We start from the raw sequence: 23,266 nt of genomic DNA on the forward strand, positions 1-23,266 counted from the left end.
ACACACACACACACACACACACACACACACACACACACACACACACCAAGTACATTGCAGACTGCATGATCAAAAGTTCTGCGATTTGTATTTTTCCTGCAAATATCAAGTCAAGAGAGTGAACGAACATCAAGAAAGGAATGTCATTTCACTATTTAAGATAACCAGTCCGCAGGCCGGGCTTACGTTTTGGTAGCCCGTCTGGAAAACACATAGCCCTGGGACGTTGGGCTTTGCGGGCCCTAGCCCATACATGTTCTAGTCTGATCCCGAATCGCAATGAACCAACAACTCCACAAATAAAGGATTCTTCAGCCTTTGACAGCGTGCTAATGTTCAGTTAGACATGTACACATAATCAATAGATATAAAACGATCTGTAACAATGCAATACTATCACATATAAAAAAAAATGTTTACTCACATAAGGGTGGTTAATCTCATCCTGTCTGCAAATTCAGTCTCTTGTTTACAAAGAATCCGGTGAAATGAAAGAACGGACGCTCAATGTCTTCCCCACGTGAGCTGGATATTCATTAAAAATAAAGTTCATCCATGCATTCATGATATTGGAATCCGAATGAAGCTTATGCAGTATGTTTAGAAATTCTATCCGGTTTAGCTCCATGTAGGCCTGTGTTATGTTAGTGGCACGAGTCGGTGTGCGGGGCTACAGAATCAGGCGTTGTTCTTTTTCTGTTGAGGCGGTGCTTCACTACACTCTGACGTCATAGCCGGGCACTTTCTGAGATCGAGTGTTTGCTGGGCCTGGTGTCTATAAAAGCTTTTCAGGAAGTTTTCAGCTCTGAAACTTACAGGATATTCTTATATTACCATGACCTTTTATATATCAAGAGCTCAAGGGAAAGTTGATTTCTCAATTCCTTTCAAATCTGAAACTGATAAGCATGATATTGATTTTAAGAAGTTTGAGCCAGTAAAATGATTCAAATATTATTGAAAACACAGCAAATGAGAAAATAGACATTAAGCCACATACAATAAACTGAGCTGCTGCTTCAAAACATCTGGTTTATTGTGAAGGCAGGCATATTTAAGGGAGTGAGAATGTCTTCGTAGGGAGCTAATGATCCATTCAGCACACTGCCAGTAAAGTATGTTTCGACTGCAATCATCAGAAGCTTGTTGTTTTGAGCTTATCAGCTTGCAGCAGCACTGCCAAAGACACCTCAAAGGACGCTCCAAAAAATAAACAATATCTTTTGAATGCACACATACAGCAGGCCCTGTTCCATGTCACATCCATCAATTCTCTTGTACCTGTCATTGCTTTACTCCGTATGCTTTTGTTGTCATCTGTAGATTTTATTCAGAGCTGCCAGAATGGAGTATAGAAGCCTTCTCCAGACAGTTAGCCATATGCGGTGTCATTAGGGAATATCTTCTCGCAGGAAATTAATTGGGTCTGAGCAACAAGCAAAATATTCCATATTTGAAGATGAATATCATCAACAGATGCAGTGCTTTTTTAGTTCTCCTTTGATGAAATTAAGGAATTAGTTAAAAGGGATAGTTCAATCAAAAAATTATATTTCTTTAATGTACTGACCCTCATGTAATTCCATACCTGTATACATCATTTAGATCTTTCCAATGAATTGTTTGAATCCGTTCAAAACTGATCTGAATAATTCAAATCTTTTCAATGAAGGGGTTGATTCAATTCACAGAGCAACTCTTAATCAGTTGATCCAATTCCTAAAACCAGTCTAAATATTTCAGATGTTTGTAATGAATCAGTTGATCCATTTCACAAAACTGTTCTTAATAAATCAAACAATTGCTTAATTTAGTTTACAAAATTAGTCTGAATGATTCCGATCTTTTCAATGAATTGTTTGCTTTAGTTCACAAAAATGATCTGAATAATTCAAATCTTTTAATTAATTGGTTGATTCGGTTCATAAAACCAATTTAAATGATTCAGATATTTGTAAGGAATCAATTGATACAGTTCACAGTACTGATCTTAAAAAAAAATCTAAACATTGGTTAATTCAGTTTGAAAATGATGATTGATGATTCCAGTCTTTTCAATAAATTGGTTGATTCAGTTCACAAAAATGGTCTGAAAGATTCCGATCTGTTAATTTAATTGCTTTATTCAGTTCACAAACCCAATCTGAATGAATCAGATCTTTGTAATGAATCCGTTGATCCAGTTCATAAAACCGGTTGAATAATTTCAATCTTTTCAAATAATTCCATTCACAAAAATGGTCTGAACGATTCAGATCTTTTCAATAACGAGCTTAACGTTCAACTCACTTGCCAGTGATCCCAGCTCATTGAGAATTGGATAATTCTAACACAGCGTTATCATTTAACTTTCATTATGTTAAAAAAGATGTGCATAAATGATTACAGACGTTTTGGGAGAACTATCCCTTTAATTGAAAATTGCTGAGTTGACCAAAACCTACAGTGTGTAACTGATACTTGCAAATCAGTCTGCACATTGTGGCATCTTGTTGTGTTATACTCATTTGTGAGCAAATGCTGAATGGTTTAGACCAGCGATCATTCCCAGAAGTCTTTTTGATGCAGGACCAGAACACATTTCATATGTCTGGCAGACCTCTGGCCTTGCCTAATTACATGCATCCACAGTGATTATTCATTTTTAATCTCCCTGTGCAAACAGGAGCTGACAGGGAGTGAAATCTTCAGAGCTGGTGCCCAGATCAAGACATATCCTGTTATTATCTCACAGTGCCTTAAATGTAATTACTGCATTGACCTTTCCTGGTACATTTTGATTAGTTTAGAAAGCTCAGCTTTATTTGAACTGAAGCTGTGAACGCGCTATTGCTTGGAGCTCATGAAACATACCATGCTTTATTCTGCTATTTGCAGATGGTATCGGCCATTATTATGGAACAGGCTTCTAGTCCCTGACTGTCTGGATTATCAACAGTGATTGCTCTCTGGGTAATCTTCCAATGATCAGATGCCTTATTAGCTGTTAGACTGGTATATAAATACATTTCTCTTAAAACCGCTACTGTCTCTTCGTTTAGCTCAGAGACAGACAAGTGAGAGCTTCTATCTGAAAATTTCTAGCCTGACGTCGTCATACTCAATTCTAGTCTGAATATGAGTCTGATACTGCTCCATTGGGCTGTGATTATGGGGAGTGTTTCAACCAAACCAGGAAAGACCTCAATTGGATAGACCTACAACCAATCAGAGTGACACACATAGTTGCCAAGTCCGCGTATAACACGCAACTTTGGGCTTCTTTTTTTGGCAAGTCGCGTTAAAAAATCACGAGTCGCGGGTTGCGGTTTTTTGGGCTTATTTTAAAAAATGTGGTTGCTTGTTAGGAAAATATAATAAGCAACTTCGTTTCTTTACATTTATGGTCGCTTTTTTGTCCAATACATTGACTGACACTGTCTTCTCACAACAGGCATTCAGTGCAACGATACAAGTGCTGTAGTAATCGGTCCTTTTATATCCCGCCTCCTTCTCCCCTTCATTGAAGAAAAATCGCGTTCAATGTCCGGGCATGTGACGTTATAAATGCACGTAATGAAAGTTAGTAGACTTAAATAGACATTTTTACAAACAATAGCACAAGCAGAGATGGAGAGGAAAGAGGGAGGAGAGGCACCTAATTTAATTAAAAAAATATTTTTGTAATGTATTTAAAATTACAGGCTATTATAAAAAAACAAGTCTACTAATAATAACAGTAGGTATGGTTCGAATTTATTTTATTTTAAATATGTGGCTATATTGCAGCGCTGTAGTGCTTGTGTCCCAATGTGCACACTATCCATCCTAAATAGTGTGACATTAGTAATTTTCAGTACTATCTAGGGCAGATAGTGTCCACAATGAGATGCAGGGCTTGTCTTTTTCACGGTTTGCAGTGTGTGTGTTGTTCACTACTTACTGCCCCTAATATGTGTGCACTAACTCCGACTATGGGTTACCATAATTGGCCTCCATGTCACTCTTTACTCTTCAAACCTCTTCTGTTCACAGCTGATCGGAGGATATTGTGTGTCCTTTATTGCAATTTGATGATTTTTGGAAAATCACATCTGTTTTTGCTTTTCAAACTCTGAGAGGTTTCAGTTTAATATGTTGCAGGCTCATTTATTGATAAAAAAATTATTTATTATAAATAATATTGATGATAATAAATTATATAATAATATTGGGCTTGTTTTGGGCTTGTTTTTGAAGCTGCGGTTGCTTATTTGTCTCGCGAGAGTTGGCAACACTGGTGACACATAGTTGTCAACAGAACTCAACTGCATGCATGCTGGAAGAAGTAGAAGAAAATGAGTGTAAACGATCTTTGCCGGTGTTGTAAAAAAGAATTTAAAGGGGCACTTCTGCGCTGGGAAGATGAATGTGTATTTAAACTAGGGCTGAAACGATTCATCGAGTTACTCGATTAACTCGATTACAAAAATTCCTCGAGGCAAAAATTCTGCCTCGAAGCCTCGTTAAATTCCTATGACGCGCACTATACGCGCAGGGATCTGATTCACACGGACCGCTGTTCAATGTTCAGGAAGCACACCATAGCGCGTGATACATTTTGAATTTAGTTTAGATTCTAGATGCCCAGAATCACTATTGTAACTGCATGTTTTACACAGTTTATGTAAGTTGATTACCGTTCTTATAGCTGCCACACACACACACGCGCGCGCGCAAGCCCCGAAGCCAGATCGCTTTCACTTTCATCTTCATAAAGTTTGTCAAGTAAATGCTTTTAAAGCCTTGCCAGTTTGAACATTGAAGCGGTTGTGCACTATTCAAAAATAACAATACGGAAAACTTATCCGTTCAGTGCTCAGCTCTTTTCTGTGACACGGAGAGTTGAGCCGTGTCGCGTCTTTGACAACGAGCGCGCGCCCTGAAGGCAGACCTCTTTTCGCGTGAAGATCGCGCGCGGAGAGCAGCGCAGAACTGATAGTAGAAAATCAGTAACACACACACACGCACCCTCCTCTCTTTCTTGCGCCAGCCAGACCAATCGTGGCAATGCATCACATATGCTTAAACATTTATGTAGCCACGCAACAATAATTTCAGCTTGCGTTCACTGTATACACCGGGACGTGATGTTGTGACGCGATTTTCCGAACGGATGCTTCACCTTAAATGCACCGCTATGCAAGTGATGCAAGCCAAATGCAGCGTTCTATTAAAAATGAATGTATTTCTGCTGTACCAAACTGTAATGAAGCCTCACGCACGCACGCACGCACGCACGCACGCACACACACACACACACACACACACAGGTTGCTAGGTTACCATAGCAAATAGGCTCACCACATATGATATATTATTTGTTAGTAGCCTAATGGTAAATGCTGCAGGTGTAGAAATCTACATAAGATATTTACTTTGATGTAAGCGCTAGATTACAGCATGAAACCTGTTGTTCATATTAATAAATTAAATTGCTTTTCCTCTTCATTTTCGTTATGCATTATTTGTTTTGGTTGTTTAAAAACACGGGAAAAAATTATCAGATTAATCGATTAATCGATTGATTAAGTGATAGATTATTCGATTACAAAAAGAATCGATAGCTGCAGCCCTAATTTAAACTGTCATTTATATAGTAGAAATGTGAAATTGTTTTTGAAATTGGTGCCTTCTAGACTGAGAAAATACAGAAAATGTATTTTTGTCTCATGTGGATGAAAGACAACAACTCCCAGAATGCACTTGCTTCTCTGCCCTACGAGGCCACTCCCTACACCGCCCCAGCGTCGTTTTGATTTTCATAATAATACAATAATTTCATTCAATAAGGCTCTATTATTTAACATTAGTTAATTCATTAACAAAGTGACAATGAAAAATATTTCTAAAGCATGTATTAATCTTAGTTAAATGTAAATTTCAGCATTTAATAACACATTATTAAAACCAAAGTTGTTACTGTATTATTTAATGGACCTGAGCTTACACTAACTAACAGTTGCTTTTTTTAAACTAACATTATTAAAGAATAACTTCTGTAAAAATTTAGCTATTCGCTCTTTGTTGATGAATGCATTAACTAGTGAGACCTTATTGTAAAGTGTTACCTATTGTTCTTTATAATTCTTTAGCACTTTAAGCTGTTTTAAATATTTGTTTACTTTATACATTTTTGTGTATTGCTTTATTGTATTTAAAAGTTTGGTTCTTTTTCTTATAAAAAAGTTATTAAACCTTTTATAGTATGACAACACTTTTTTTTTGCAAAGAATTTCAATACCGTGATAATACCGTATACCGTGATAAAAGCTTCAGCAATTAATTGCAACATGAAAATTTGATACCGGCACATGCTTATATTATATTATATTATATTATATTATATTATATTTTATATTATATTATATTATATTATATTATATTATATTATATTATATTATATTATATTAATTATATTATATTATATTATATTATATTATATTATATTATATTATATTATATTATATTATATTATATTATATTATATTATATTATATTATTGAAAATGTGGGGAAAGTCTTCTCCTATAATGAGTATAATTCTGAAAATTCAGCTTTGCCGTCATGTTTTACATATAACATTTTATTTTCCTCTTTTAATCCACTAATGTTAGTATTTTAGATATATATATTTTTTTTGCTGTTGTGATTTTAGTACTACAAAACTTTCTTCTCTTATAATGAAAGGGCCTGTTTTTTGCCTATTCCTTTAAGACTTCTATATGTAAATTGCTGCTGTTATTATTGGCTACCACATATGAAATAAGTAATAATGCTTACTAAATGAGTTTGGAGAACACCTGACAAGAGATCAGAGACCATTCCTCTATACATAATCTCTCCAGATTCTTCAGATTCCAGCTGTTGGTGCTTCTTCCCTTGAGTTCACCCCACTAATTTTCTATATGATTCATGTCAGGGAACTGGGACGGCCATGGCAGAAGCTTCATTTTGTGCTCAGTGACCCATTTGTGTTGATTTTGATGTTTGTTTTGGATCATTGTCCTGATGGAAGATCCAGTCACGGCCCATTATACGATTTCTAGCAGAGGCCGTCAGGTTTTGATTTTTTATCTGTTGGTATTTGATAGAATCCATGATGCCATGTATCTGAACAAGATAGTAGCCATTCCCTTTTGAAGTTCCAGTCGTGTCTGAACTGAATATGCTGGAGTTTGTTTCTGGATGAGCAAGGAAAATTTTTCTTGAAACTCTCCTGAACAACATGTAGTGATGTAGGGGTTGTTTGATCTTTTTTTTGTGTGTGTTTCTGACCCCAAGACTCAACTAATCTCTGCGATTCTCCATCTGTGATCCTTGGAGAGTCTTTGGCCACTCAAACTCTCCTCCTCGCCGTGCATTTGGACGATATATAGACACATGTTCTCTTCCAGGCAGATTCGTAACATCATTAGTTGATTGGAACTTCTTAATTATTGCCCTGATGGTGGAAATGGGAATTTTCAGTGCGTTAGCTTTTTTCCTACAGCCATTTTGTGAAGCTCAACAATTTTTTGCAGCACACCAGAACTATATTGTTTAGTTTTTCTCATTGTGATGAATGATTAAGGGAATTTGGCCTTTGTGTTTCCTTATATTTATACTCCTGTGAAACAAGAAGTCATGGTTGGACAATTTCATTCTCCTAGTGTGCTAAAAAATGTAAAAATGAATGGGACTATACTTCAGAGATATTTTACACATGAACAATTCTTTCATAATGTGATTTCCCCCCACTTTCAATTATTTTACTTCAATGAAAGGTTAGATTTTGTGAATTTTTTTGAATGAAAGATCAAAAGGATAAACAATGCATTACTAATTATTTTTACAGCCATCTTTGATCATATTTACCAAGGCGGCTAATTATTCTGACCTCAGCTGTATATTATTATTATTATTATTATTATTATTATTATTATTATTATTATTATTATATTATTATATTAATATATTTTATAAATTATATACAAATTATATAAACATATATGTATGTAATTTATATTTATAGGTCATGGTCTAATTTTTAGAAGAGTCAGACTGGTTACCCGAAGGTTTGATTCTCAATACCGGCAGGAAATGACTGAGGTGCCTTTGAGCAAGTAACCTAACCCCCAATCGCTCCCCAGGCGCTGCAGTGAATGGCTGCCCACTGCTCCAGGTGTGTGTGTGTCCATGGTTTGCAGTGTGTGTTCACTACTCACTACTCCTAATGTGTGTGCGTGCTAACTTGGATGGATTAAATGCTGAGGACAAATTCTGATTATGAGTTACCATACTTGGTCTTCACCTCATGTCACTTTTTCACTATATTATTTATATTATATATTTAATTTTATTCTGAAAGAAATTAATACTTTTATTCAGCAAGAAAGAAGGCATAAATTGATCAACAGTGACAGTAAAGCCATTTACATTGATACAAAAGCTGATCTTATGAACTTTCTGTTTATCAAGAAATCCTAAAGATTTTAGCCTGACAAGCCAGACCCACATCCATATCAAGATGTTGGGTCTGGGAACACACCATTGGCATGACTCAATCCAAGGGGTGGGATAAACGGCTGTCTTTCCCTCTGCACGCAATAGGATAGCGCTACAACTAACCAGAGCAACGAAGAAGGTGAAGCGGAGCTAACTTTCGCCATATCCGGTCGGCAAAACTCCGAACACATCTTCCTTTCTTAAGAATGACTTCAGTCCCGTTCTTTTCTCAAAGAAAAGCTTAACTCCAAGTCTTCCAGAGTCACGGCCAAAGCCGATTCGAAAAACTGCTGTTCGCCAGCTTCTTTGTTTACAAGTAGCACGCGGAACCGCTGCAACTCTGCCGTCATTATGTTAAGCCCGCCCACCGACTCTATACACGATGTGATTGGCCAGACTAGAGTTTGTTTTTTCCAGCTCGCAAGCCAACGGTTGCTAGACGCCCTGGCTGCAAATAAGCTAGGGTGCTAGGGTGCGTCTAGATTTCTAGGCTTAAAAAAATGTATCACAGTGCTAAAATAATATTAAGCAGCTCAACTGTTTTCAACATTGATAAGAAATTAAGAAATGTTTTTTGAGCAGCAAATCAGCATATTAGAATGATTTTTCTGAAATTTCTGAAGGATCAGGTGACTTATGGTGAAATATGTTACACATATTAATATTTTAGATTGTTTTGCTGTGATTTAGAACTAAAAAACTTCTCTTACAATTAAATAGCTTGTTTTTTTGTCTGTTCTTTTTTGTATATGCAAATTACTTCTGTTATGATTGTCTACCACATATGAAATAAGTAATAATGCTTACTAAAAAAAAGTAAACCAACAAGGAAATGTGCATCTATTAAGGTTGTACTAAATGATCAGAGACTTCAGCCAATAGGGGTAAAATTATTACTGTGACTATGCATAATATGAAGCAGGGAAGTTCAGTGCGCTTATCCGGACACAGGGTACGTCAACTATGGATGCACAGTAATATACAGTACTTCAGCTCGGTACTTATTGTGCAGCTGTAGTTTTTCGAAAGTACTTGTGTGACCTTTGCTGATTGTGAAGAAGTCGAGAATGAACTCTGAGGCATAATCAAAAGCTGATCGTCTGTTTAGATGATCCACTCAGGAGGGGCGGCTTTATGATTTCACCAGACTGCCTGTAATGAAGCAACAGCTGAAGAGGTCTCTTGAGGGGACTTCTGAGGGGTGTGTGAATCTGCCAGGCATAAAGCAGGCGATCTGTTATTTAAGTCCTGAGTGGGCTTATTGACGAAAAAAATAGAGCGGAATTTGCACGAAATGAAGCCAATACGAAGCTCCCCTGTTGATGAACAGTCACATCACTTATTAGAAAAGAGAGGCTGCATCAAAATACAAGTTTTGTTCTTGAATGTCACTTGGGAGCCCAATTTTCACCTCGCCACATCCTCATTGATGTTATTTTAGAGTGTGTAACAAGGAAAAAACAAGGAAGCCAGCCTGATAACTGTGATCTCGTCTGTCTGTCTAGTCTCTTTGGGCTGTGACAAAATGAATGAAGCATCTGATGCGACAGGGTGTCTGATCTCAGGTTCTCCCATTGGCGTTGGTTTTGACCTTCTGGAATTACTTCAATTCTTAATTCAAATTTTCTCTGTGCCGGTCCAAATCGAGTTCTTTTCCAACGAGGTATAGTCCCTGCGTTACGATTAACTTTAAGTGACACTTTAATTTGAATGTAAAAGAGGTGTATTTTGCCTCCAATTTGAGCTCTGCGGTGGAAGGAGCTGTGTTGCTGATAAAATGTCAAAAGGAAAGGTTTCATTTAGCTTCACCTTAATGTGGCCGCAGAACTGTCACTGCTGAGGGTTATTTATGGTTTCGTGTTTAACGGGGAGTCTGTTGGAGAGCACACAACAGGAAACTTTAAAACTGTTCATTGCTTTGAATTGCTTTTTCTCGCACATTGAACCCTGGATCAAAGCCAGAAGTGTTCTAGATGATCCAACTTTTTTGGCAGAAAGATTAATAGGGGCTTATAATACAATTAGTAGGTGCACAAATTATAACCACGTTGAATCTTAAAGGGTTAGTTCACCCAAAAATGAAAATTCTGTCATTAATTACTTACCCTCATGTCGTTCGACACCCGTAAGACCTCCGTTCGTCTTCGGAACACAAATGAAGATATTTTTGTTGAAATCTGATGGCTCTGAAAGGCCTCCATTGGCACAATGCACGGTTCACTCTCAAGACCCTTAAAAGGTACTAAAGACGTCGTTACAAAGTCCATCTCACTACAGTGGTTCTACAATAAATTTATGAATCGGCGAGAATAGTTTTTGTGCGCAAAAAAACCCTAAATAACGACTTATATAGTGATGACGATTTCAAAACACGGTCTCATGAAGCTTCGAAGCGTTATGAATCAGTGAGTCGAATGAGCGGTTTGGATCGCCAAATTTCAGCAGTTTGGCGCCGATTCATAAAGTTATTTTAGAACCACTGTAGTGAGATGGACTTTGTAACGACGTCTTTAGTACCTTTTAAGGGTCTTGAGAGTGAACCGTGCATTGTGCCAATGGAGGCCTTTCAGAGCCATCAGATTTCAACTAAAATATCTTCATTTGTGTTCCGAAGATGAATGGAGGTCTTACGAGTGTCGAACGACATGAGGGTAAGTAATTAATGACAGAATTTTCATTTTTGGGTGAACTAACCCTTTAACATGATATAATATGCTTGATATGCACTTTTATATTTACATTTAACGCTTCCATTAATGGTTTTCCACTGTTACGGACAGAATGTTCTATTGCCAGTTTCCTGAACTAGTATTTAATAACGGTGTAACAGTGCTACTGAATCTACATTGCAAAGCAGACACCGTGATCAGTGTAGTCCAATTCCTGAACAAATGACTCGTATTAGCCCGTTCCTGTGAATAAAAAACATACCGTGTGTACTCGTTTTGTGAACTAAACACATGCAGTGCTAGATGTCTACTCCAAATCCTGTACGAATGTCTCTTTTGAATCAGTTATTTTTAGTGAATCAAACACATAAAGCTTCCAACTAAGAGACTAATCAGTTTCATTACTGACTATAGTTGTTCATGACTTCTTTTTAAAGTTGACATTTATGTGTGATGACAGTCGAGTTACCGTTGACTACTCGCTGATGACACCATTAATTAACAAATAAGCCTGAACCTCGAGCTGAGAGCCTGAGACTGAACACGGGTTGGCTTGTGTGCAGCTATGGCATATGACACAGCACTGCCCACAAGGTTATCGCTCCTACATAACTGCTTATTTTTATAAATTCTTTTGTCTTCAGGTCGTTATATTTCTCACAGATTTCTGCTTGCTCTAAATTAGATGCATAGTAGCACAGTAAAGAATACATTTATATAAATGCATTAGTGATTCTACCTGGCAGGATCTCTCTCTACTAATAGTGAAGCTGGGGGTTTTAGTTACTAATAAAATATCTTTGTTTGTGTTCCGAAGATGAACGAAGGTCTTAGGGGTTTGGAACGACATGAGGGTGAGTCATTTTTTGGGTGAACTAACCCTTTAAAGCGTCATGGCAGAACATTAAATTCAAGTAGTCTGTGCAACCTCTATTTCATGACATTATTTAGTTATAGATTTTTTCAGTGAAATTATTAAAAATGTTTGTTTAGTATTGTTGTTTAATATATATATAGTTTAGTCCAAGAATCAGATTCCATTTATGCTGCCTCTAAAAAGACTGTAAAAACTCATTACAAACAGAATTGCATTTCTTGTTTTCCTATTATTTGTTGTTTAAAAGGACTAAATGAATAATTCATTTTAAAAACGGAAACGGTAGTGAAACTGATCTTGTCTTAGCAAGCTTAGTGTCAATTTGGTGTCATTGGACTGGCTTTTTTTCCCACACAACCTGTTTTTAACACAGCCGGTGTTCTCCTCGTCGGGCCTCAGATTCAGCCGTGAGATGAAGATAGTGCACCTTTAATCCGCTGGAGTGTTATTCTTAAACCAGCTCGGCATCGCATCTCTGCTCATTCAGTGGCTACATGCACTACCCGGTGGACCATGAAATCATAACATCGAGTCTTTATGCTTTAATGCCTACCGATATCCACGCTGCCTTTCTTCTCTCTGGGAATAAAACGAAAGAAGCCGCAACATGATCTGCCTTTCTCAAAATGAATACTCTGCCCATCTGAGCGAAGAAAATCTTGTCATTGCCTCCATATATATCGTAAATCTATGTTACAAAAGTTTGGGGTGAGGTATACGGCAACGGCACAGTGTGCATCAATTCTCTCAACCCCTTACTGTGTCAAGAGGCTGTCTATGTCGCTTTTGTCATGTCTGTGGACAGATAGTGCTTTGACTGGCAGGTGTTGAATGGCTCTAGTGGGGTCCTGTCACTGAAGCTTTCCATGGCCCATGTCAGAGACGCACCTTCATTTAACATGAATAAAGGATTCGATGGCTGGACAAATTGTGCCTTTTTACCCATCACCCTCTTCTCCCACTCTCTCTCACATCAGTTTCTCTCTCTCTCTCTTCCCATGAAGTTTTCTCCCAGACTACATAAATGGAGACTTTGATTCAATCCTGCCAGAGGTCAAGGCATTTTACACAGAAAAGGTAAGCTTACTCTCTCTGGGACTCTCTCTCGTGATGTCTCTCTTACTTTCTTTTTATGTCCATATGTTTTCACATGCTTCATTTGTTTTACTCATTTGTGCTATCTATCTCTCTAGTTGTTTTGAGGATTATTCCTATATCCAAATCATTAAAGTTAAAGATATACAAAACAATTTGCAGTTATTCTGTCATTATCGTTGCTAAAATGCTCAATGAAGTGATAAATATCTACCATTTGATTAACCATATGACATAGTTCAGCATAGCATTACTTCCCATATTTTAGTTGTTGGCTTTAAAGATAGTTCCAGTCAAACTTTGGACTGCCAGGAGGATAAAAAAAAAAAGGCTAAAATGTTTGGTTTAAAGTGTTTTTAGGGCTTTCAAAGTTAATGTGATAAAATAATATATTAACAAAATATTAGTGCTGCCAAATTGATTAATCGCGATTTAATCGCCTCCAAAATAAAAGTTTGTGTTTACATAATATATGTGTGTGTGCTGTGTATAATTATGTATATTTTAATACACACACATTTAAGAAATATTTGCATGTATATACTGTTTATATTTTTATATAATTTATATTATATACACCTGTAAATATAAATATTTTATATATATATATATAAAACAAAATCTTAAATATATACAATCACGTGTGTGTATTTATATAATAATTATACAAGATACACACACATATTAAGTAAACAGTAAACACAAACTTTTATTTTGGATGTGATTAATCACAATTAATCTATTTGACAGCACTACAAAATATATAATAAATAATTAACTAACGTAAGTAATTAACGTAAAAAATGATATTATTATTTTATATATTATTTTATTCTTTTATTCTTAATCTTAAGAATTATGAAATTATTTATAATGAAATTAGTAATATTTCCAGAAAATGTTTTAATAATTTGCTTCGGCTATAATGAGAATAAGGTCATTCTTTAAAGGGTTAGTTCACCCAAAAATGAAAATTAGCCCATGATTTACTCACCCTCAAGTCATCCTAGGTGTATATGACATTCTTCTTTCAGACGAATAAAATCAGAGTTATATTTAAAAAGTCCTGGTACTTCCAAGCTTTATAATGGCAGTGAATTGTCGTTTTTGAAGTCCATAAAAGTGCAACTATCCACCATATAACTGCTCCACACGGCTCCGGGGGGTAATAAAGGCCTTCTAATGCGAAGCGATGCGTTTGTGTAAGAAAAATATCCATATTTAAAACTTTATAAAGTAAAATATCTAGCTTCCTCCAGAGGGTGAGTAAATCATGTGCTAATTTTCATTTTTGGCTGAACTAACCCTTTAATTTTGGAAACATATGGTCTTTTAATTTCACACACTGCATGCAGTATAATTGGGTATTGTACAAAGTATTTGTACATTTAAAATGTATAGCTGCTTCTATATTTTGGTATCATAGCATCATTTGGGGATCCTTGATATCAAAACATTAGAAAATCACTGGCCTAGAGCATGAAACCATTGAAATTCAAGAGGAAAAATAACAATTTCGGTTTCTAAATGGTTATTCAACCTATTGCATATTTATAATTCTGCATAATACTTAGCCTATAAAGTTCATCGTAATATAAATGAATTTCAATGTTTGATTTTTAAGTACTTTTTGTACTTCAGTATGACAAACAATTTTGAGAGCCTCTGGTATAAATACTGTATATCCATCAATTCTCCAAAATCCCTTGTCCTGATATAGAAATTTGTTAAATATTAATGTAAGCTCTTTTGCAATATTATTTATCTGGCACACAAACTTGGGCCGACAACACTTTCTGATTGAGATTCCTATTTTGTCCTTTTACTGCCACTCACTTCCTCAAGTCATGTAGATTTCACAGATTCACACCACTGACTTCCTGTCATTCTGGAAAGGTGCAGTGTGCTGTGGTATCAGTCTAGTGGCTAAAGCTCTTAACAAAGCTGGTGAACCTGTGAAGTCAAGTGTTACAGAGAGGTCTCCACTGTGCCCTTGAGCAATGCACTTAACTGCACTCTTCTCCTGTGGGACCGTCTCTGAAATTAGTGTACTGTACGTCAGTTTGAATGAAAACCATCTGCTAAGTAATGAGTACCAGAGGTTATTTGCATTGTTATAATCCTGCATACATGCATTTTTATGTCACTCCTAAGCCGGTGTATGCGGCTTTTGGGGGAACCGAAGTTTGACAGACCATGACGCCTGAATTTAAATGGGTTTGAAAAGGAATAAAAAACTAGAGTGATGCTCTGTGGAGGATAAAGAAAAGAACAGAAACAAGCTCCTTGGCTGACGTTTGGATGCAGGGTTTTGTGGTACCTGCTGCGATTGAGAAGTCACCTGCGACGGCCATGTATGTGCAGCAGTACGAGGGAACTGAGACTGAAAATGAGCAACGTTCACCTCTGCCCTTCCTGACACTCAAAGAATTCCCACAGCAAGAGATCCCATTTACAAAACACAAAGTGCAATCAGACAAAAAGCCAGAAGGCAGTCTGTAGTGTATCAACTTTAAAGTTTCTGAACTTTTTTACAATCTGAGAGGCTGTTGTATTTCCCTTTAACTCCTTTTTTTATTAAAATACTTGATCTGATTTTGTTGGTCACATCAAATTCTGAAATATTTTAATATTTTGTAGTGGTCGATAACACTGTTAAACAGTGTGTCACTTTTTCCTCACAATACTTTAGCCCAAACATGCATTTTTTTGTCACAAACATCCTTCTATGATGTTTAAGAGGAAATAAATGTGCAGAGATTATGTAAATTAATTATTTTTTTCCTCCTGTCGATGTAAATTAGGCTCATTATAGATACTATTTGCATGCCGCAAGTAATATAACGCTCATTACGTTTACACCGTTCCTTGATTTGCATGAATCCTTTGCTGAATCTGCCGCTTAACACATAACTAGATTGTATTAAAATAAAATGTGTGTAAAAATTATGCAAAAGGTATTGACCAATTACAGCATTCATATTTTGACATTCATATAATCTTTTACTAAAATTCTTGATGTTGATTTAAAAGTTCTGTTTTATTTGTCAGCTATCCACATACTGTCTTCCAATTTCACTTATTTTTATCCAGAACTGCAAGCTAATGGAAACGCCAGACCAGGATCTGACAGACTTCACTAAGTGCTTGGCCATTATGGTGGAGGAGATCAAAGCACAGAAATTGCAGGTTGGACTCTATCTCTCCTCGGCTGTATCTCTCTATGTCTGTCTGTCTGGATGTTTCTCTCTTATGCTTCAGACCCGCTCCCCAACTTTTTGACCCCATTTGCACCTTGGATTAATATCCATCTCAGGTGATCAGACCACAAGCGATCCGTGTTTTGTGATTGTATTACTAAAACCACATTCGGTGGTAGTGAGAAACACGTGACCACTTTGCATCTGTAGCATAAAAACTAGGGATGGACGATATACAGTACAGTATCGTCCACCACATTGGTTTCGACCAATATATGTCCGTTTTTAATGTTATAGTTATCGGCCCAATAAGATAAGTGTAACTTTTCTTTGTTCAAAATGTACAGAAATGTATATAACGAGCGAGTACATCATGAGTCCATCTTCCAAACATGTTTTTGTCTTATCCTGAATCTCTAATGTACTCCTATAATAAGTGTTTATACTCAGACTATTTTAGACCGAGTGGGACACCATCCGCTGCTTATTATCTGCTCATCCGCCAATTATCTGCAAGTACAGTTTTTAAAAAATATATATACTTTTAATATTTGACATACACTACGAGTGCAAATTCAATACAGTTAATTGCACTTCAAGGCTTAAAAAAAAAAAACCTTTTCAATGAGCTTTTCCAAAAAAAAAACCCACAGAGACTGACATAGTTAATGATGCATGCAGTCCTAAAATAAATGTCTTATCACAGAAAACATTTGAAATGAATGTTACCAGGCTTAAACTGGGCCTTTGGGATTCCATATCAAAGTGTGTTGCTCTGCCAAGCTGAGGTGCAGGGAATATGTGTACTAGAACACAAAATCTAAGTATGGAGATGAGTACGTTACAATGGAAAGAAAAGTGGAAACTCAAAATCATTGTGAGAACGGAGTTAGAAGGATCGCGGTTTGCATTTTATCTTTTTTTTAACCTGTCAAACATAAAAAGGTGAGCTCACACCGCAGCTTCAGTGTGAATTCACATCCTCCAGGAGCTGTCAAAGAGGTTTTGTATGGATATTGTGTGTGTGTGTGTCTGTCTGCTCCTCCTCTAAACCCCAGTCTGAGCTCTGGGCTTGTCAGACTGTCTGTTGGTCCTCACAGAGATGCCCATCACCGTCACAGACACTCCAGAGTTTTACCAATATACGAGCCTCAAGCTCAATCTACATGCATACTATGGCCTTCTAGCTTTTCCTATTGTGTTTATATTCCCCTCTGTATCTCAGCGCTACCTTTTGTGTCTTTTAAGCTCTCACAAAAGACAAGTAACACTTCTAGAAGTGACTAAGCTTAGCGCCGAGGGTAATGAGTGAGGTCATTTGATTCTCTGTCAGTCTTTCAATGTCTAAAGCATTACTACAGCTTGAAATGTTTATGTATCTGCTTGTTTTAAAGTGTTGACCCCAATCTCGGTGTCTCAGCCGATCAGTTCATCGACAATAATGCACTGTTGGATATACACTCACCTAAAGGATTATTAGGAACACCTGTTCAATTTCTCATTAATGCAATTATCTAATCAACCAATCACATGGCAGTTGCTTCAATGCATTTAGGGGTGTTGTCCTGGTCAAGACAATCTCCTGAACTCCAAACTGAATGTCAGAATGGGAAAGAAAGGTGATTTAAGCAATTTTGAGTGTGGCATGGTTGTTGCAGAGGAGAATGGGCCGACTGATTCAAGCTTATAGAAGAGCAACTTTGACTGAAATAACCACTCGTTACAAACGAGGTATGCAGCAAAGCATTTGTGATGCCACAACACGCACAACCTTGAGGCGGATGGGCTACAACAGCAGAAGACCCCACCGGGTACCACTCATCTCCACTACAAATAGGAAAAAGAGGCTACAATTTGCATGAGCTCACCGAAATTGGACAGTTGAAGACTGGAAAAATGTTGCCTGGTCTGATGAGTCTCGATTTCTGTTGAGACATTCAGATGGTAGAGTCAGAATTTGGCGTAAACAGAATGAGAACATGGATCCATCATGCCTTGTTACCACTGTGCAGGCTGGTGGTGGTGGTGTAATGGTAAGGGGGATGTTTTCTTGGCACACTTTAGGCCCCTTAGTGCCAATTGGGCATCGTTTAAATGCCACGGCCTACCTGAGCATTGTTTCTGACCATGTCCATCCCTTTATGACCACCATGTACCCATCCTCTGATGGCTACTTCCAGCAGGATAATGCACCATGTCACAAAGCTTGAATCATTTCAAATTGGTTTCTTGAACATGACAATGAGTTCACTGTACTAAAATGGCCCCCACAGTCACCAGATCTCAACCCAATAGAGCATCTTTGGGATGTGGTGGAACGGGAGCTTCGTGCCCTGGATGTGCATCCCACAAATCTCCATTAACTGCAAGATGCTATCCTATCAATATGAGCCAACATTTCTAAAGAATGCTTTCAGCACCTTGTTGAATCAATGCCACGTAGAATTAAGGCAGTTCTGAAGGCGAAAGGGGGTCAAACACAGTATAAGTATGGTGTTCCTAATAATCCTTTAGGTGAGTGTATGTTGCACACCAAAAACGGCAAGACAGCTGTGGTTGGTTGTTTTACAAGTTCTTCATATCTAATTGATCAGTTCTTGGACAGGATAAGTTGCAAAGTGGACCAGATGTTATGCCAATAATTACAAAAATGGCTCTGTGAGACTTTTCGTCTGGGTGTCTCTGATTTGTGCTTGGTTATAACCCAAATTTGAGCTGTCATCATGAGAAAGTTTGAAATGGTGCATTAAACTTTGCAGGTAATGTGAAGACATACATTGACCTCAGATTCCAAGTACAAGTTGTGAACATATCATTTCTGCTTCGCTTTTTAAAAAAGTTTTGCAATCAGTCCACATAATTACAGAGGCACTGTAACGTGAACAATTTATGTGTCAGATGTCTCATAAGTCCCGCTATTTAAACGAGCCAGTGGGGGCTGGCAGTGAGATGTTGATTACCCTCTGTGCATTTTAAAGAGGTTTTTTTTTTGTCTCGTAGAGTTGTTGGATCTCACAGGGTGATAGGTACATTGCAGCAGTCAGACAAATGGTCCCGGGAGCAACTATCAAAGACATTCTGCCAAGTCAACGTTTTCCAGTCCACTCTGTTCCCTCGGAATACTCTCCATAATGTATGGCTCTGTTGTTTAGTGAAGACACACATCATTTTTTGGCTGCGGTGGGAAGGAAAAAGCTACAGTGCAAATTTGCAACAGCACTTTCAGAACATTTATCCTCGACTTGCAGAATCTACGTCCCACAAGCACTCATTCGTTTGTACGTTTGTTCTTTCATTGTTTGTTATTTCGTTCACTAGTTGGCGCAGGAGCACTTTTAAAACATGGAGTTGCATAAACAGCCTTCATCCATTGCTTTGCACGATTTGTTTGTCTGTTCGTTCATTCATTCATTTGTGCTTTTAAAACATTTATTCTGTGGTTGCTTAAAAAATCTTTATCCACTTCTTTGCTTCCAAAATTGTGGATTTGTTTGTCCATCCATTCATTCATTCGTTCGTCTGTTCGCTCATTTGTTGATTCGTTCATTCATTTGTTGATTCATTCATTCATTTGTTGATTCATTGTTTGTTTCTTTGTTCAGTTGTTTTCACAATCCCTCATTCATTTGCCTGTTTGCTCATTCATCTGTTCATCCATCCAATTATTCGTTTGATCATTAATTTGTTTGTGCAACAGTACTTAAGAGCATTTATCCTGGAGTTACATAAATCATAATCCACTGCTTTGCTCCAAAAATTGTTGCTTTGTTTGTCTTGTCATACATTAATTAATGAATAAAAACATTTTTGTTCGTTTGTTGGTTCAATATCGCTTTTAAAACATTTATTCTGGGGTTGCTTAAAAAAATATCCACTGCTTTGCTCCCACAATTGCAGATTTTTTCATTCATTCATTCATTCATTCATTCATTCATTCATTCATTCGTTCGTTCATTTGTGTGCTCATTTTTTTATTTGTTTAAAAAATTCGTTGATTCATTAATACATTTGATTCATTGTTTGAGAACAGTTTAAGAACATTTATCCTGGAGTTACACAAATCATAATCCACTGCTTTCTCCTAAAATCGCTGATTTGTTTGTCATGTCGTTCATTAATTCATTAATTTGTTTGTTTGTTTGTTTGTTGGTGCAATAGCTCTTTTAAAACATTCATTCTGGGATTACTTAAAAAATCGTTATCCACTTCTTTGCTTCCACAATTGCTGATTGTCAAATTAATTGTTCGTCCATTCGTTTGTTTTTACGTTCCTTCGTTCATTCATACGTTTGTACGCTCATTTGCTGATTTATTAATCAATTTGAATGAGTGCATTCATTTGTTCGTTCGCTCATTTGTTGATTCATTAATTAATTAGTTGATACATTCACTCATTTGTTGATACATTCATTCATTTGTTGATTCATTGTTTGTTTCTTTGTTCAATTGTTTTCACAATCCCTCATTCATTTGCTTGTTTGGTCTTCATTTGTTCATTCATCCATTTGTTCGTTTGGTCATTCGTTTGTTTCTGCAACAGTACTTTAAGAGCATTTATCGTGGAGTTACATATATCATAATCCACTGCTTTGCTCCTAAAATCGCTGATTTGTTTGTATTTTCATTAATTCATTAGTTTGTTTCTTTGTTGGTGCAATAGCACTTTTAAAACATTTATTCTGGAGTTGCATAAAGAAATAAATATCCACTTCTTACACACTCATACATTCTTTCATTCGTTTGTTTGTTTGTTTGTTCATTTGTTTGTGCAGCACTTTAAGAACATATATCCTGAAGTACTACTGCTTTTCTCCCACAATCATTCATTTGCTCATTCATTCATCTTGTTAGTTTGCTTGTTCATTCAGTTGTTTGTGCAACAGCACTTGAAAAACATCTCTCAGAATCACTCATTCGTCTGTTAATCTGATTGTTCATTGGTTAATTTATTAAATGATTTACCTGCCACTCATCTGTTTGCAGATAGACACCATCGTAACACTGGGTGGTCTTGGAGGCCGCTTCGACCAGATCATGGCCACATTGGAGACCTTGTTTCATGCCCAAAAAATGACAGATTTGCCTGTGGTGGTTGTACAAGACTGTTCTCTGGCCTTCCTTCTCCAAGAGGTAAACACTTATCTCTCTCTCTCTCATTAGCATGTGCTAATCAGTGTTTGCACTTGTGTGCTTTTGACATCCTGATTGCGGCTCTTAATGATCAAATGTGATATTAAGCAATTAACAACTGCAGAGACACGTTGCTGTCTCTTCTCCGTCTTTTCCTGTTTGTGCACTTTTAAAAGGTCAAAAGCTCTGAATTACTGCTAAAAATACAAAAGAAATTGCCGCTGTATGCATTGTCAACATTTTCATACAATAGTACTATACCCAAAAATAGCAAATAAAAGCATGTGAGAGATGCATGTGTGTATTTTATGATGTTTTAGAAATAACACCGCATGCAAAGCCCTTGTTTTTAAGTTTGTAGGACATCGTAATCTTGTTTGACTAATAGAAAACCTTACAGAATTGCTCCGCATTACTTTGCATTCTGTACGAGAATATTTCATAGAGCATATAAGACATTGAGATGATTGTGAGAATCTAAATCTATCGGCTGTTGTAATGGGCAAGAAATTTAAATGAATGCATCTCAGTCTATATAAAAATGTCCTTGACTGTTTCAGTCCCCCATAAAGCAGACTTATAAAGCATGAAGTTCTGTGCAGCATTCGTTTGCTGCTATTCTTGGCTTTCCAGAGACAGATCGGAATTAGTTTTTGAATAGTCAAACTTTGAAGTTTGCACAACTCACTTTAAGATTAAAATAAAACATCTGCATTTATATATAGCATCTAACTTGCCAAATGTAGGAGGTGGTAATTATGCCTTACAGAATAGTTCTCATAACATCCAAGCAATTTTCGAGAGTATCTGTAATTTTGTAGGCTTCATTATTCATCTTACTTTTAAGTAAGTTCATATATTGATAACACACCACTTTAGAAATGTGATAATTGAAATCATCACAATATTGAACTAGACTGTTGTTTGTAAGTGAGAGCTGAGAACAACATTGCAAATGGTTGGTTGTCAGTGCCTCTGCAGGTGAGAAAGTTGGAGGATTTATATCTGTGTATTTCTTTCTTGGCAAAGTCTAAGTCTTTCTTGGCATTATTGCTTGATATTACACTAATAATGAATTCAGAAACTACCAGCTGGTCAAGACTGGTTTAAAATGGTGAGTGATAGTTTGGCATTGGACTTTTAAGGAATGTACTGGTCACACTATTCCATTCAGGTACAACGATCGCGGTACATGAGCTTTCAAGATTTAAAAAGGCCATATACTATAGACTAGCATACTATATTCCATATATTATGAAGTCATATAACTTTGTTTGAGGACGACACAGAGGTATAAAAGAGTAGTTCACCCAAAATTGAAAATTGTGCCATCATCTACTTCCCTCATGTCGTGCCAAAATTGTATGACTTTCTTTCTTCTGTGGAACAAAAAAAAGAATGTTTTGAAGAATGTAACAACACAGACCTTTGTGTTCCATTGCATATACAGTTGTGGTTAGAATTTTTGGCACCCCTGGTAAATATGATCAAAGATGGCTGTAAAAATAAATCTGCATAGTTTATCCTTTTTATCTTTTATTAAAAAAATGCACAAAAATCGAACCTTTCATTGAAGTAAAACAATTGAAAGTAAATCACATTATGAAATAAATGCTTTTCTCCAAAACATGTTGGCCATAATTATTGGCACCCTTTTATTAAATACTTTTTGCTAAGATAACATCTCTGAGTCTTCTTCTATAATGCCTGATGAGTTTGGAGAACACCTGACAAGAGATCAGAAATCATTCCTCCACACAGAATCTCTCCAGATGCTTCAGATTCCCAGCT

The 23,266-nt window shown here is 36.7% G+C and overlaps 1 protein-coding gene across 1 annotated transcript in view; it reads left to right on the forward strand.

Moving 5' to 3' along the window:
- The window catches only part of tpk1 (thiamin pyrophosphokinase 1), a 90,194-nt gene that overhangs the window by 40,306 nt on the left and 26,622 nt on the right, over window positions 1–23,266 (forward strand). Inside the window, exons 5-7 of the mRNA XM_079805680.1 lie at window positions 13,055–13,127; window positions 16,239–16,334; window positions 21,329–21,475. Of these exons, the coding sequence (XP_079661806.1) occupies window positions 13,055–13,127; window positions 16,239–16,334; window positions 21,329–21,475 (316 nt within the window). The remainder of the gene's footprint in view (window positions 1–13,054; window positions 13,128–16,238; window positions 16,335–21,328; window positions 21,476–23,266) is intronic.

The sequence above is a fragment of the Gobio gobio genome, assembly GCF_949357685.1.
Source record: "Gobio gobio genome assembly, chromosome: 23".
Lineage (NCBI taxonomy): Eukaryota > Metazoa > Chordata > Actinopteri > Cypriniformes > Gobionidae > Gobio > Gobio gobio.